Source organism: Carassius carassius, chromosome 15 (assembly GCF_963082965.1).
Source record: "Carassius carassius chromosome 15, fCarCar2.1, whole genome shotgun sequence".
In the NCBI taxonomy this organism is placed as follows: domain Eukaryota; kingdom Metazoa; phylum Chordata; class Actinopteri; order Cypriniformes; family Cyprinidae; genus Carassius; species Carassius carassius.
Genome location: NC_081769.1, coordinates 19,633,863 through 19,651,175, shown reverse-complemented (window position 1 = coordinate 19,651,175; position 17,313 = coordinate 19,633,863). Strand labels below are relative to the sequence as shown.

Below are 17,313 nucleotides of genomic sequence, written 5' to 3'. Positions count from 1 at the left end.
GACTGAGCACACTGCTTAAAGCAGCTCATATATTTATTTGTTCAGTCCTCCATCAGTCATTATTATTTAGATGTGTCCAGCAAGTTTCACTATTACTACAACATTTAGCCCAGTATAACCCTCAAGTGTTTAATTTTAAAGGAACGCGTGTATGACTACACCTGTTATTGGTTTATTGGAGACTTGGAAAGATGTCACCATTGTGTTTATTGATGCAACGTAGGACATGTTTACATCAAAATGTATTTACAGTAAACTAATACACATTGGCTACCTTAAAAACAGCCATCAACTGTTCTATTTTACATTTATACAGTGCATTCGCCAAAAATTTTTGTTTGTATTGGGGGGGGATCTGTATTTAATAGATGAATTAAATTAAGGCAACATCAATGAAATACAGAGGAAGCTAAACAATGTATTAACAACAACAACAAAAAAACGGTTACACTACTGATCAGATATGACACTAACTATTCAAAATTATTTGTCTTCTACTAAATGGTATAATGTACTCAACAGGTGCTGCCTTATGTTTTTTTTTGCATATACAGCAATAAACGTAAGCAGCAGATCCACCTTTTATGAATGCATAAACACCGTTCACAGGAAAGGTATTGGTTTCTGCTCTAGAACATCTTCTGTGTCATTATTTGTTGTTGTTGTTGGTGGTGGTGGTGGTGGTGTTGTTTCAGGCACTGGCCCTAATATGCGATGAACTCTCCTCCTATGATTTCTAAGGGACACTGCATCAGGATAGCTGCGCTGGCAAATCTGACACTTGTATAGAATGTGTTGAGTGATTCCCCTTGACAGGTCATGACCTTCCACTATTTGATGGACCCTCCTTCTGTGGTTTCGGAGGGATTGTTCATCTGGATAGCTGCATGGGCAAATGTGACACTGAAACTGACTGGGAGTGATGTTTTGCTCCGTTCCCTTTGATGGCAGAAACACACCACCCACAATATGATGCACTCTTCTTCTGTGGTTTTTCAGAGATTTAATGTTAGGATAGGAGCGGTCACATATCTGACATTGAAACGGTCCAGAACGTACTGGTTCTATGGTACTCCGATTTGTTTGTTTCGGTTGTTTTGGCCGATGAACTTTCCTCAAGTGATCCTTCAGGGACTGAAGCTTTGGATAGTAGCGAAGACAAATGTGACATTGAAAAGGAGTAGGAGTAGATGGACTGGTTTGTGCACCAGCTTGATGCAGCTGTTGTTTTGCATCTTCCGCTGGCCTCATTCCGCTGTTGAGTCGATGAACGTTTCTTTTATGCTCCTCAAGTGCCTGAGGGGTTGGACAGTTCTGGTCACAAATCTGACATGTTAAGACAGACTGCCTGCTGTGTGAGACCAGGTGTCTCTTGAGCCCATCTAGACAACTGAACCAACGTACACACACCGGGCACCGAATCGGTTTAAATGCAGGTTTACATGTATTGCTTTGAATGTGAATTTTAAGCATCAATGGGCTTTGGAATGTTGTACCACAACGAGAGCAGGTGTGATTTTTCTGAACTGCAGTATCGCCAGAACAACGCAACCGTATGTGTCTTAACAAGTTTCTGCGGAGACTGAAGTTCTTTTTGCATTTATTGCAAGTCAGAGCCTCAGGAATTGGCCTATTGTTCAAATGTTGAGGTGCCAAGAGTCCAGGCAGTTGGGCTTTTATGTTATGCTCAGGAAAACCTGGAGACTGTTGCGGCCGAGTCAGAGCACGGGATGGTTGCGCTTGGGAAAATAAATGAGGTTGCTGCTGGGCAGCTCTTTGCTCACTTGGAGAGCTCTGAGATTGGTGCAACTGCTGATGTGCCTCGAAATCCATCCACGATTGTAGGTTCTCACCACAGTGTGGACAAATGTAGGACTCCTGCGCATGCTGTTGAAGGTGTTCGAAGAGAAGTCGAGGACAAGTGAACGAGGCTCCACATTCGCACGTCACTCTTCTTGGGAGCACAGATGGAAGTGACATGATCCCCCAGTTTCTGTTACTGCTAGTATTCGGAGTGCTTTCTTGACGGACTGCTTGGTTTTCTGTAGATGGTGACAGGACGAATAAGTTTTCCTGAGCTACAGGTGTTTTAGGCTCCACGGTTCTGTTACTTACTACTGAATCAGTGTTTGTTGTAGGATGGCACTTCCTTTGATGCATATTCATATTGTCTTTGCGGCTAAAGAACTTACCACACTGAGGACATGGAAACCTTTTAATCGGCCCAGCTGTATTGGATGATGTAACATTTGGCAGCTTTAACTCTCTTGCCTCACAAATCCTCAAGTGCTCCTTTAGAGTAAACAGGCGGGAATAGCTTCTCTGGCACCCGTTGCAAACAAACCTCTTCAAGCCTTTGTTAGTCACATGCACCTGAAAGCCATTACTAGGTACTGCTGACTTCATTTCCTTGTCCTCATGAGGCTCTACAATGACATCATCCTCAGCTTCATCGCAGTCGTCTCCTACCACATCTGTCAAATCGTCCTCATCTGAGTCCTTTTGATCCACATCTATTAGTACATCAATTTCAGCATCATCCAAAGGCATGGTCCACTGCTTTTCAACCAATTTATCACTTTCCTCTTGTTTTACATCCACTATGTTGGCTGGTACTTCAACTGAGTTTTTAGTTGTTTCAGTTGGTTTGGCTTTAGAAACACTGGCAACGACAGATTCAAGGGTTTTGGGGGGATTTAACTGGTCCTTCAGCTGCATCTTCAGCCCAGTCTGATCTTTTTTGCCGATAGGAAGTTCTGTGTTCTGTTCCTCAATCTTTACTGACTCCGTGCCTACGCCAATATCTATATGCTGTGTTGACATTTGATTTGTTTTCGAGTTTAGGAAAGCTCTATTGCACTCCTCCAAATTTTGAAGATTGACATTACCGCTGGTGCCTACAGTGGTCGGGGATTTCAGAGAAGTTTTACATGGACAGTTGTGCTTTTTGAGGCTGCGTATGCGTGTGTAGCCACGCTTGCATAAAGAACAGTAGAACATTTTTTCTGCCTGTTGATCTGTAGGGCTGATTGGTTTCAGAGACATATTTCCCATCAAAGGTTGATGGTTTCTAGAAAATCCATCATAGCAGACATGGCTTTCTGGGACGGAGATTATGGTTATCACAAATTGTTGACAACAAAGACAAAATTTAACTCGTTCTTTTTTATGCAGGGCATGATGCATTATCAAGGTGTCTACGTCTTGGAAAACCCTACGGCAGAGTCTGCACTGATGTCTGCCTTCCACATTGTCCCGGCCAACAAGTTTTTGGCGAGTTTCAAGAACCACCACAGGACAGAGAGTTTGTGTCACAGATATAATCTTGCTCTTCTTAGGCAACATCTTTGCAGTTTTCACTCCGACCATGGTGTTGTCTTTTTTTATCTTTGATTGATTCTCCAGTGGCTTGGGTTTTGGTATTGTCATGATGATCGCAGGTTGCATTGGTGCTCTTGGTGAAGCTTTTCTGGGGGGCAAGTTCCTCTGTTTCATTTGGACAGGTTGTCTATGACTCATGTAAGCAGATGCTAGCATCTTCAGGATTGATTTCTTATTAAATGCAGCTGAATCTTCACTAGATTCTGGTGATTTCTCATTGTCTTGCACAGAGTGGTTTACCACGTTGGAGGATGTTAAAGCATCATTGTCTTGCTCAGGTAACTGCACTTGCTCTTCGGTCACACTGTGGGATTCAGATGGCTTCAAGATGTTGCTGTCTATGTCTGCAGATTCGTTGCCATTCATATCTGCAGATTCGTTGCCATCCATATCTGCAGATTCGTTGCTTTTCATGTCTGCAGATTCGCAGCTGTCCATATATGCAGATTCATTGCCGCCCATGTCTGCAGATTCATTGTTTTTCATGTCTGCAGATTTGTTGCCCTCCATGTCTGCAGATTTGCTGGATTTGTTCACCTTGATTTCAGTGTCTGAAGTAGTAGGTGGATTTTGTGCAAGGGGTTTTTCATGGGAATGGGATGTTGAAAGACTGTGAAAAACTTGGTCTGAGATAGGATGGCTGGAGTCTGTTTTGTTATCTGGCACAACTGGAATACTCTCCAAATCTGATTTGACCTTGTCTTCTGACCCATGTTGCTTTTTGTGGTCTTCAAGAGCTGTAAGATCACTAAACTCCTCGCCACAATCACATATGTAGGTGTGGACTGGAGATGCTGGAGTGGGCAACATTGCACAGTGGTGTTTTTCAAGGAGATCTTGGCTCGTAAATAAGCTTCCACAGCTGACACAAGTAGGTAATGCTGATTCTGGCTGTTGAGAGATATCACTTGCATGAGACGCTTGGTGCACCAGGAGTGATGCCAAATTATGAAAAGTAGCTGAGCATGCCACACAACTGTATGTTTTAGGACTTCCAGTAGATCTTGTTTCTTGAAACCCAAGCATTTTTAGGCACCAGATGATTCCTCTGCCAATATTACATTTAAGAAGCGTAACCAACGTTTTTGTTATTGTTTAGTATCTCCTAAAAAGAAAGCAGACAAAAAACATTAATGGCATAGCATGAGTTCAAAGGTTTTAAATTCAGAAATAAATTGTGAAATGTTATATTTACATATGCGGTCATGTTTAGTGCCCTATGAGCACTCTCGGGTAAGTTACAATTAAAAGTAATTAACAGTGTAATTAGATTTCTGTACAAATTACTTTCTTTAAAAAATATATACTTATTTAAAATTATTAAAAAATATATACTTACTAATTACATTTAAATCCCATATCCGCCTAAACCAGTACAATAGAAAAACAGGCATAAAAACTGTTATTTTAATTCTTTCAAATAAATAATATAAAATTTAATTACATTATATTTAGCAGATGCTTATATCCAAGGCGACTTATAAATGAGGAAAACAGAAGCAATCAATATCAACAAAAGAGTGGTATAACAAGTCTCAGTTAGCTTAGTGCAGTACACATAGCAAGTGTTTTGTTTAAATTATATAATAAATAGAAAGAAAACGTATAGAATAGGAAAATACATTGTATAATAAAAAGAAAACAAATAGAATACAAACAGATTAGAAAAGCTAGATTATATATATATATATATATATATATATATATATATATATATAAATAAATAAAACAAGCAGTTAGTAAATTAAAAAGTTTAAAGGGACATTTTTTTAAGAACAGAATTAGAATAGAAAGTGCTACAGGGTCAAATAAAGATGGAAGATACTTGTTTTTAGCTGATTTTGGAAGAAGAGCTCAGTTGCTTGAATTACTTAATTAATGAACTAACCAAAGCATTTAATAGGAGAAAGTTATGTTAAAACATACATTTTAACATTAAAAATTTTGATGGTCAATCTATATATATATTTTTTATACAGAGTTTGTCAATAATGTATACAGTATTTAATGCTATTACATCAGAAATAATTGTAATTACAGAAAAATTAAGAGTAGTCCATTACTTTCCTTTTTCAAGTTTAAAGTAATTAAATTACAATAATTAACACTGCATATGAGTTCAGGAATGTTTCGATATTTAAAGACAATTATGTAATGCAGTCCTAAAAATTTAATTACCTTTGTACAGTGTAATTTTATATTTGGGCACGTTTTGGATAAAATGAAAAAATTAAACTAGCATCAAAAACACAAACTCTTCACTCTGTTTTCTAGGATGCATGAAACTGAAATATAATGTATACAGTAAAGCACAATATTATGTTATGTTGTTTAAACAATGAACATTTCTTGATTTCCACGACAGACGTAATAATGTTTTTTTTATTTATTTTATTTTTTTAGTTCTTTTACTTTGTGTAAAACCATCATGAAAAAAAAGATACAATTTCTAAGAAATTGGCACGTGTGATTATAATTATATACTTAAAGAGATGAATCTCTTCAAATCACGTACCGCACGCAACCTCTCACAAGCAGTACAACTGTCGGTGAGTTTATGCATATTTAAATGAGAAAACTAATTTCTCAGAAAACTCCGCTAGTTAAAACCAAACTGCCTCACCGCTTTCGTTTCGAAGTAAAGTGTTCAAGTAAGTTATTCGTTATACACAACCTAGTGTAGCAACAATAGATCGCCTGCTCACGCTTGGATTTTGATAGGCCTGGCCACTAAACGTTACCGTAGCACTACACTCATGTTTAAATAAACGCTGTTTCACAGAAATTTAACCCAAAACAATGGTAATCTGCACACTATTCGTCGATTTAGTTTTAGTCAAAATTATAAAATGAGCGTGAATGTAACACATACTAATAACAAGCATTGCAATGGATGCTGGATATTTAGCACGCTCTTCCGACAGAAACAGATATTACTAACGTTATACAATTAGCCTGAAGCTCTCAACGTTGAATTACACCTCTTTAAAAAAAATCAAACGCGCTTTGTAGCTATATCTTGGGGATACAGTGCATGCGGAACGTCATTCGCGTGCTGCACAAGGGAATTGAATGACAAAAACAGCAGCTAAGGGCTGTATGCAGGAAATAAAAACGAACCATAAAAGTTCCTCAAACGGTTACTAGCTTGCACTCACCTTGGGAAAGTACGATTTGCAAACTTGCATGATTTTAATGAAAGAAGTTATTTATTTTCAACCCGAAAGGCGGTATGTATTTTGCACCCAGTTTCTGTAGAGACGTGTAATTCCCGCCGTTCACTACAGAGGGCAGTATCTCTGAGCACTCACGCCCAGTCTCCACAAGAGAAGTTTAAATATACCGCCACCAACTGGTGTGAGGGACCGGTCTACACTACACTTTTCTCATTAAATACAAATATTACTAATAGGTAGGTTTAATCCATCTTGGATTATTTGAGAAACACTAAAAATACAGAATAGCTATAGGTCTAAAAAATATGGATGGTAGTCCCTTCATTAAATGTCAGCAATTATAGTCAATGTTTGGACACATTTCTGATTCAATTTACACTGTTCCATATATTTGAGTGATATTTTAATTACTGACGTGACATTCAGCCAAGTATGGGGACCCATACTCAGAATTCGTTAAATTAGAATTAAAGAAAATTGAAGCTGCTGTTCAGCAGAGATGAACTACTCCTTTAAACCAAGAAGCCAGCTACTTAGTTGTAAAACAGACCAACCAGATTATATTTGATTACACCATAATAACTACTGATGATTGTGTGGTGGTTCAATAAACATTTCTTTATTAGCTATATGGTTTACTAGAAAACAGTAAAAGATGATTTAGCAAATATCTGTATTATTATCTTTTTATTTTGTAGAGGTCAACAAGACATGATATAGTACCTTTGTGTTGGAGCTACCTTTATATTATTAATTTGACAAATTGTCAACTCAAGCTATATCTGGTCAGTTGAGAATTCAGAAGATGTTTATTGGAGGAACCATATGTAAAGTTTTCTTAAATCAATCCAATAAAACAAACAACAAAAAAGGCAAAACTAAAGTAACTGGTGACATGTTTTACTTTATGTATACTGTAATATCAAGGCCAAATTCACACACTCTGAATTTTGAGTCAAATACTGTCAGCTCCTGACCTGTAGATATAGCTGTTATAGATTCACAAGATAAATCCAAAACCTCATTAGGGGCTGTATTTAACCAAAACATGCTGAAATTCCTAATCCAATGTCTCCATAATCATAATTACTCATATTAAAGCTCCAAAAAGCAGCATGAAAATAATAAAAATTCACACACACACACGTATATATATATATATATATATATATATATATATATATATATATATGAAACAGAACTCAAAACAAAATTTTAACTTTAACATTACTAATATATGTTTTTGATTAGGTATTTTTTTCCCCCTCACCGTTTATAAGTGGTGAACCCCCTTTGGGACTACCACCTAATATTGGTTTCAGCCACTATGAAATGGCATTTTATCACATACATACTTGACAGGGAGGTTGGTCTCCAATCATTATTACAAAATCTAATTGCCAGTATGAGAAAAATCCTGTATAACAATAGCTTATACTTTTAATAAGATTCACACCAAGTTACTGACTGTTTACTTCATTATAAATTAGTCTTCCTTAGTGAAGCCATATTCAACTGGATATAAAATGTGGTTCGTTGTGACCCATTACCTCAAATCATTCCATAAGTGAAAAAAACTGCTCAAACAACAAAATAGATTTAAATGTTTTTACTAGTTGAAGGAATTCAACATTACCATATAAAAGTCAAACTAAACACAGGTTTTATAGGCATATATGTCAGCACTAATGTAGATTAAAACATACAGAGTGGATACAGAATTGTCAAGCTCGAAGTTTACTTTTTTTGAGGGAAGCCATTCAAGTTAGACTCCTTAAGAAAAAGGTAAATCTGGATTTTAATGTAATAGCATTCACATCTTGTGTAATAACCCCTTAACTTGACCTTAAATGTTTACAGACAAAAAAAGAAAAGAAAAATAACAACATGGCTGGGCATTACGATGAAACATTAACATTCATCTACAGATTTCCTCTAACTTTCATAAGGATATTTAAAGCAAGGTGAAAAATGGAGGAATGACGCAGGAATTACTATACATCCTTGTGAACTGTACTGTGGAATATTAACATCAACTGCATTCATGCCTATAGTTCCATACATCATCTAGATTACATAAATGTAATTTACATCAGCCTGATTATTGTACAAAGAAAAATTAGTGAGCAGTTCACAGAACTGTAGAACGGAGTAGATTGTATGAACATTAACAGACCAATTCTGAACTAGGGTAAAACACCAACATCATATTTCAAAGTGGATAAAAGCAGTTAGGCCTATATAAAAACAACACTGAATTGTATGTACAGTCAATCTTAACAAATAACGTTCAGAAAACTGAATGATTTTAAACAACCTGCATTGCAGGAAATGGAGTCATCAGTAATAGGAAAAATGGGTTGGTGACTGGGACTAAAGAGATTCTGTAGAAGCAGCACCATGAGTCCTCTGATGTTCCTCCAAAAGATTTAGAAAAGCAAAGGCTTTGTCACACTCTGTGCATTCATAGACCACTTGTCCCACATGGGTTTCTTGATGCTTTTGCAAATGAGCAAACATGGTAAAGGATTTATAGCACATATCGCATCGGTATTCTTGGTTGTCCTCACTCAGGCTTTGATGTTCAGCATGTTTCCTTTTATGTTTTGCAAGATCATGTGCTGTAAGGTAGGTTCTGCTGCATATTGGGCACTGGTGTTGCCTTTTTGCATCATGAATTTTACAGTGCGATACAAGAGCCGTCTCTGTTTTAAAGGATTCTGAGCATACTTCACACTGGTAAGGGCGTTCACTGTGTATCTGCTGGTGCTGCGTAAGATAACGTTTCTTTGTGAAGCCTTTTTTACATACCAAGCACTTGAAAGGACGCGGATCCTCATGATGCTTTTTATGATGCTCCATTAAACTGCTATTGGAGGAGAACCGTCTTTTACAGATAGGACAAATAATGAAGTCTTCTCCAACATCAACCTCTTCCTCTTCTTCATCACCCGCTTGAAAATGACTGCCTGAACTCTGCTTCTTGGAGGAAGAGCCAGATGGCTCTGAATGGTGCTTTTTTGGAAAGGTCATATTTCTATTACTACAGTGGTGTTTGCGAAAAGCATCACTTCCAAGAAAGCTGTCTCCACATTCCGTGCATTCATACTGAGTAGCAGCAGTCAGATGGCATTGTTCATGTTCATCAAGGTCTTTCTTAGTGGGAAAAGTCATGTTACAAACACTGCACATGTGAGAATGAACAGATAGGTGATTCGCAAGGTCCAAAGCTTGATAAAAACTCTCTGGACATATGGGGCACTGGTAAATCTTGTCACGCTTCACAAGTTCCACACGGAACATCTTTTCACTGGTAGGAAAGTTAGTGTTCTTGGAAGCTTTTTCATTCCCATGGCTTCGTAAATGAGTGAGAAAAAGGTGGTGGTGGGTGAAGCTCATGCTGCAATGATTGCACTGGTAAGACCGCGGTCCCGTCAACTGATGGCTGAGCTGATGCTTTTTCAGGTGTGAACCATGTAAAAAATGCTTGTTGCATTCAGGACATGAGTATGGCCGCTCTTGTGCTGGATTGCAGCCATGTTCTGAGAGCTGTTCTGGATCTGGAAATCTTACTTGACAAATTCCACAGCGATACTTGTACTGCTCAACATTACTTGTGATGGCAGGAGTCACTTGCATTGTTTGAGGTAGTGTGGGGGGAATCAATGGTGGAAGCTCTTCTTCTTGCTCTGTGTGCATCTTGCGATGCTCAGCCCGACTTGTTTTGCAGGAAAAGGTTTCATCACATAGGTCACATGGAAAGTTTTCATCACGGTGGGTAACCATGTGCTCCGCTAGTTCTGTTGAGCGTGTAAAGCTCAGGTGACACTTGGTACAGCGGTGAGGACTCTTTCTGATATGCGTTTGCTTGTGTTTGCGCAGGCTGAAGAGCGAGACAAAACCTTTACCACACATTTGACACTGAAACTCTGACTTGTGGCACCGCTGATGTTGTTGCAAGTTTGCAAGCTGAAAAAAGCACTTCCCACATTCTTCACACTCAAAGGGTTTTTCGCCAAGATGACATCTTTGATGATCCTCAAGACTTTCTGATGTTAAGAATGTTTTACCACAAACATGACAAGGAAAGTATGGTGCTGAATCAGAGTCATTGTCGCTGTCATCTTCGTCTTCAAAATTTCTGGAGTCTTCCTCATCTGATTCCTGACTTGCATTGCTGGAAGATTTTTTCAATTCGTTATCAGCGACGGTGATAAAATCCTCTTTGTGTTTTATTTTGCAGTGCTTCATGTATGACTTTTTTAACGTATAGGTTTTGTCACATGGTTCACACCTATATATTTCAGGCTGCTCCGTTCTTGCTTTCACACTAGATTCTTTTGAGTTGGGTGGTTGTGCATGCAAATGAGCCATCCTATGGTGAATGGTCAGGGCTTTAGCAGTCAAAAACCGCATCTTACAACTGTTACAGGGAAAGGGACGACTGGGGTCATGACAAGATCTATGAATGTCCAGGTCAGATGGAAAACGAAATCTCTTGAAACAAATTTCACAAGTATTATTCATCTTTTCATTATGTTGCAATTTCATATGCCTTTGCAATATACCAGCTTGAGCAAAGACTTTATTGCACACATGGCATCTGTGGATGTCTGATCTGCGCTCTTGATCCTCACGGCCATGTTCCTCCAAATGACTTATGAGTCTCAGTCCATCGGTAAAACTCTGATCACACTCAGAACACTGATACTTATGAATAGACACATCTCCTTTCTCTGCATCATTTTCCTGGTCTTGATCTTTACATGAGAATTTAGTCTGTAGTACTCCAGTTCCTGTTGTATTAGAACCCTTGTTAAATACTAGAACAGTATCGTTTAAATCACCTGCACTTTCCATCGCCGATCCATTATTTGAGAGAAGTGTGTGACCTGTACATTTTCTCCTGTGTTTCTCCATTGTCTTTCTGGTCCAAAACCCAACATGACATTTTGTGCAAGAAAGTGGGTAAACCCCCTTATGTATGCGCATATGCATACCCAGGCCAGTGCTCCTGGAAAAGCGCATGTTGCACTGTGGGCATTTAAGAGGCTTGATAAGGTCTGTGTTTGAACATGCACGTCGCTCCCGTGCATTTATCTGACTGCTGCTTTCTTGGTTCTGCCCATACCCCTCATCAACCTGCTCTTGCTTTATGACTTGCATGTGACTGGATACCAATTGCTGCTGATCATTATTTTTTGGCTGATCAGATCTATGCTTTGCTAAAAAATGCTGCTGGAGCTGTGAGAACAATAAAAAACGATCACTACAGTTAGCACAGGAAAAACCTTTTATCTTGGTGGGACTCTTGTCTTTATCATTTGTCTGTTGAGGTGATCCAGATGATTTTGAGCTAATGACACATGTCTTCTGATGTACAAAAAGTGCGTCGCGGGTAAACAGGTCACCACACTTGTCACAAAGAATTTTTTCTTTTTCTCCTTTTCCACTGCATTTAGCTAAGTGTCGTTTCAAATAGTCTGTTCTGATGAAATGCTCTCCACAGTTGGCGCAGCCATATGGTTTTTCCCCAGTATGAAGACGTATGTGTACCTTCAGTTGTCCTGATTGTTTAAAGCGTCGAGGGCAATACTCACATTGGTATTTAAATTTATTCATATAGTGCACCTGTATACGTTGCAGAAGTTTGGATGTTTCTCTGCATGGTTGGGTTTGTACATTATTCTTGGCAGATGGCACACTTTCCTTTGAAATCTTTTTGCATCTGATTGTAAGGTTGTGCCTACTCAAAGTCTTTTTAGAACTGTAAGTTTTGCCACATCTTTTGCAGGGAAAAGGTTTATCAGTAATGTGGAGCATGGCCATATGACGCTTCAGATCACTCGGGGTGGACAACCGCTTTGAGCAAACTTTGCATTGCAATGCGTCACCATCTTCCTGGGTTTGGCTTTGGGGACTTGTGCTCACGCTGTCAAGACTCATCTTTTCAACTCGTACCTCAAGTTGTCGCTTTCCTCTGCAGCGGGCTTGGTGCAGTTTTAAATGATCATAGCGAGAGAAACAACTTTCACAAGTCTTACACCGGTATGGCTTGACCTCTGTGTGAGTAAGAATGTGGCGTCTTAGGTATCTGGCCCTCAAGAATGATTTAGTGCAAAATTTGCACTTAAATGACTCACCATTTTCTCCAGAAACCACAGTGACCTCTTTATGATTTTTTTCTTCAACAAACAATGATTTAATTTTTTCAGATCCTCTTAAACTCTCCAATCTACGTTCCTTGAGCACACCATCACAAAAAGCTTCATGTTGCAAGTGTCGATCCTCACTGTCAAATTTCTGTCCACAATGCATGCATGCATATGCAATTTCCTTTGAATGAAGAGATATGTGTCTCTGGAGGAAACTGCTAGATCTGAAACATTTAAAGCATTGTGGACATTGCTGCTTAAATTTGCCCTTCTCATTTGTTTCTTTTCCCGTTTCGGTTTCAGCTTTGTTCTGCTTGCCCTGGCACTGCTTTTCATGACCATTTCTGTAGTTTTTTCTAGTAAAAATTCTCCCACATTTTCTGCAAGCAGGTTTTATCTCGTCTCCATTGCAGAGTTCAACATGATCTTTAAATTTCCTTTTCCTGTAAAACTTCCCACACTTTGTACAAGGGAAAACGGTCTTGGCCAAGTGGGCTCTCTCATGGAGTTTTAAATTGTTTGGAAAACGAAATGAATGTGGGCAGTATGAGCAATTATAGACGTTGCTGGTCTTTTTTGAAGAAGTGTCTACACTAGGTTCTGCCTGTATTTGTTTGGGACTTGACGTTTGAGGTGGTTGCTCCACTGTACATTTTTCCTGATGCAATTTAAGAACTTCCTTTCTATGGAAGTGCCTGCCACAAATTGGACAGGGAAAAGGCTTTTCACCAGTGTGAAGGCGGATGTGACGAATAAGTGCAGCACGACTTGAGAAATGGCTTTTGCAGAACTGACATTTGGATGCAGAAGGTCCAGGCATATGAGTTAAACAATGCTCGCTAAGTGCCTTTGAGTCAACGAAGGCTTCCTGACAGAGAGCACATTTGAACTCCTCTTTGTAAATTTCTTCTACCTTTTGAGGTGTAGCTTGATCCTTTGGAGGGAGAAGTTCCTTAAGTTTGCGTCTCCTCTCGTGCACAGCCACATGTCGAAGCAGAAATACTGGAAATTGGAACTGCATAGGGCAGTCAGGACATTTAAGTATGCCTTTTTTTGGATGGGACTGTCTGTGTTTTAACAAATCTCCAATAGACGGCAGAACTTCCCAGCAGACAGAACACTGTATATTCCGCCTGTGCACATTTTTGTGAGCCATTAGGTGTCCATGCCTGGCAAAATTTTTACCACAGTCTAAACAGCGAAAAGGTTTGTTTCCTTTATGAAGTCGTAAGTGCTTTTTTAATGAGTCAGGTGAAGCAAAGTCTCTTCCACAGAAGCGACAGGGAAAAGGAAGTCTTGCATCTTTGTCAGCACTTTTTTGGTTAGTTGGTCTTTCCACAGCAGAGCTTGAGTTTTTCAAATTAACAGCATTACCAAGTTTGTGTTTGACTCTCTTTTTGTCATGTCCAAGCAATTTATGCTTTGCTAGATGGCTGTAGTAACCAGACTTGCTAGAATACTCAGCTGGACAGTAAGTGCATTTGTACCGTGATGCTTTTTGTATGGACATAGTCAATAGTGACTCTTTGACCTCTTTTTTGGTACTGTCAAGTTCCTCCAACTCTTTTCTGTTTTTTACCTTTCCTTTGGATCTGTAGAGTTTAAGCTTAATGCAAGTTTGCTTAATGTGTCTATTGCGGTTGCCGGCCACAGTAAACATATCTTTACACAAAGGGCATTGATACTTGTCACCAATCCTTCCTTTGCCTTTTTTCATATATTCTTTGAGACACTGTTGACGCAAATGACGTGTCCGATTGTAGGAGTACTTGAAAATGCGAAAACAGATTGGACATTTAAACTTTGGTGGGAAGTTGTTATCTGAAACTGAAGATTTTTCATGTGGGACAATCTTTTGTGAACACTGCTCTCTTTTATGTTTGTTAAGATTCCAGGTATATTTGAATGCTTTTTCACAGTTGTCACACTTGAAGGGCTTCTCATCCGAGTGTGATCTAAGGTGTGCATTTAATTGTGCTCTGAGCCTGAAAGTCTTGCCACAAACTTGACAATGCATTTGTTCAGGTGATTGGCTTATCTTGCACACATCCATTAGTTTCACAAAGCAATTACGAAGTTCTACATTGGAGCCAACTGTTTCAACCACATCTGGTATGTCGCTCTTTTCCTGGATTGATTCTGGATTATCTGCAGTCTGTAAAAAAGGGTCTAGTATCAAAGGTGTGCATGTTGCTTTATGCTTGTGACTTTGACATTTGTGAGTATTAGGAAAGTATAATCCACAACAGTCACATCTATGATGTGTGACAACTCTGTGCTTCAGCTCATGATCTTTATGACAAGCTTGTCGAACAAAGGACTTGCTACAATACCTACATATGAACTTTGCTTTTTCCTCAGTAAGCACTTTGGTATACGAGGACGATGATTTTTTCTTGTCATTAAGTTCCACTTCTCCACAGAGATGTTGTAAAGCCAATTTACCACCAGTGAAGTAACCTTCACAAGAGATGCAATACTGAGACTTATGGAGAGAATGCATGCAGTGGTAGTGCTCAATTAGTTCATCTACATTTTGTGTTGACTCTTGGCACTCAAAGCAATGGTATTCTTTTCCATTACAAGTTATTTTCTCAGTTGTCTTAAGGAGAACAACAGGCTGCAGTTTTCTCTTTTGGGTCTTTAAATATGATAAAGAATCTTTGTTTATAATGGTACCATTGCCAGTCAGACATTTTTGCAGTTCAGGATCTAGCAAGGTCTTGGACACTTGGTCTGTACGGAGTACTGGTTCATCTTTTGATACATAAGTTCCCTCATCCATCTTCTTTTTGGATTCAACTGCATTGTGATTTAACAGACTGCACTCATTGACTTTGTTTATATGTGCAGGTTCCGGGTGTTTCAGTTCCTCAGTGTTCTGTGCTGTACTTCTTAAACCAAAACAAGACTCAAGGAACCCAAAACTACTCCGCTCAACTTGTTCATCTTTAGATGCAAAGAATTTCTGTCCTTCTAGCTGAAAAGAATTTCCATGGACAGGTTCTGAGGATGTGCTTTCAGGATTGGGTCTTTTGCTTTTCAATTGACAGCCATCAAGAGATTTTTTTCCATGTCCAGATAACACAATTTTCTCTTGAAAGTCAGGTTCTGAGGATGGGCTTTCAGGACCTGGTTGACTGCTTTCCAATTGACAGCCATCAAGAGAATCTTTTCCAGTGCCAGACATCTTAATTGTTTCTTGAAAGATGGGCTTTGATGTTGTATTTTCATGTTTCTTGCTCTTCAATTGACAACCATAAAGAGATTTTTTTCCATTTCCAGATACCCCAATTGTCTCTTGAAAGTCAGGTTCTGAGGATGGGCTTTCAGGACCTGGTTGATTGCTTTCCGATTGACAGCCATCAAGAGAATCTTTTCCAATGCCAGATATCTGAATTGTTTCTTGAAAGTTGGGCTTTGAGGATGTATTTTCAGGATTTGGGTTCATTACATCTAACTGGTAATCACCAAGTGGACCTTTTCCATCACCAGAAATCACAAATGTCTTTTCAAATTCATGTTTTGATAATGTGTTTTCAGTATCTGGGGCGGTCCTTTCCAATTGGCAAACACTTGAATCTATGGTTGGGCAAATGTTTTCATCCCCATTAGAAGTCAATGAACTATCAATATTTGCATGATTTGAGGCACAGTTGGAACCATCCTGAGAGGTACCAAGCTCTTTGCAGTGATCCAAAAAATATTCCAAATCAGTAATTTCCCTTTCCTCAATTTGCCCATCTTTTGACAAAGGCACTGCACCATTCATATTGTCCAAACCTTGTTCTTCTGTACATGGAACCTCAGCATTTGTAAGAAGTGACCCATCACTACAGTCATCGCCAGCATGGTTTACACTTTCATTACTTTCACCTGTGGTCACTGGAGGTCCAGTGTCCCGCTGTTGATTTATTTCACTCATACCTGCTTCAAAAATACTATGGCAGACCTCAGAAGAAGATAAGTGCATACTTGAATTCAGGTCTCCTTCCTCTGAAGACTGACCAGCCTGGTTGCTATCCATGTTAACATCAATGGATGAACTCAAATTGAAATCAAAATTTCCATCTGTGTCAGAGCAGCTGCTAATATCTGAATATTCTATGAGACTAGCATTTGACTCAAAAGCAGGTTCTAATATTGCTTTGTCAGAATGTGCTTCCAGTATGGATTCAACCTCTACTGAGTTAGGCAAGGGACAGGGTATCATGTTACCATTATTTTCTCCTTTATCCCCTGGCTTATCTTGTTCAAGGTCATTTGAACTCATTACATCTTGCCAAGATGATTCATAGCATGTGTGCTGCAAAGAACCAGACTCCAAGTCTTTTATGTCTGATTCATCAATGTCTTGCAAATCCATCATGCTTGAAAAGTTCTCCTTCTCAATTAACTCTTCTATTTCATGAGCAAAGCTTTCGTCAGATTCCACTGGCATTCCATTAGAGTCCATAGTTCCAATAGAATTTTCCGGGCTCTGGTTAGATAGAATCTGTGCTTGCTGAAGTGCATTCCATGTTTGAGCCATCCTGGTGTTAAGAGATTTAAGGGCTAATTCTACTAACTCTGAAAGACAAGAGTCCATGTTATTACCAAAA

The 17,313-nt window shown here is 38.9% G+C and overlaps 3 protein-coding genes across 4 annotated transcripts in view; all 3 read right to left on the bottom strand.

The window, feature by feature from the left end:
- Nucleotides 1-164: 164 nt before the first annotated feature.
- LOC132158419 (zinc finger protein 521-like) lies at nt 165-6,679 on the bottom strand. Of its 2 annotated transcripts, none has more exons than XM_059567833.1 (2): nt 6,540-6,679; nt 165-4,486 (listed from the first exon to the last, which is right to left on the bottom strand). In XM_059567833.1, the coding sequence occupies exon 2, from the start codon at nt 4,405-4,407 to the stop codon at nt 604-606; it is 3,804 nt and encodes a 1,267-aa protein (XP_059423816.1). In that variant the 5' UTR covers nt 4,408-4,486; nt 6,540-6,679; the 3' UTR covers nt 165-603. The 2 variants fall into 2 exon arrangements, with proteins under 2 accessions (XP_059423816.1, XP_059423817.1); XM_059567834.1 differs by lacking the exon at nt 6,540-6,679 and adding an exon at nt 6,005-6,024.
- A 1,473-nt stretch (nt 6,680-8,152) lies between these two features.
- On the bottom strand, nt 8,153-15,944 carry LOC132158418 (uncharacterized). The gene has a single exon (XM_059567832.1). The coding sequence runs from the start codon at nt 15,900-15,902 to the stop codon at nt 8,931-8,933; it is 6,972 nt and encodes a 2,323-aa protein (XP_059423815.1). The 5' UTR covers nt 15,903-15,944; the 3' UTR covers nt 8,153-8,930.
- LOC132157921 (uncharacterized) overlaps nt 15,942-17,313 on the bottom strand; it is a gene marked incomplete at its 3' end in the record, with an annotated part of 22,355 nt that continues 20,983 nt past the window's right edge. Inside the window, exon 4 of the mRNA XM_059567178.1 lies at nt 15,942-17,281. Coding sequence (XP_059423161.1) covers nt 15,942-17,243 — 1,302 coding nt within the window. The remainder of the gene's footprint in view (nt 17,282-17,313) is intronic.

Excerpts from the sequence above, each read along its gene's own strand:
- LOC132158419 (XM_059567833.1), bottom strand. The coding sequence starts at position 4,407 with ATGCTTGGGTTTCAAGAAACAAGATCTACTGGAAGTCCTAAAACATAC.
- LOC132158418 (XM_059567832.1), bottom strand. The coding sequence starts at position 15,902 with ATGTCTGGCACTGGAAAAGATTCTCTTGATGGCTGTCAATTGGAAAGC.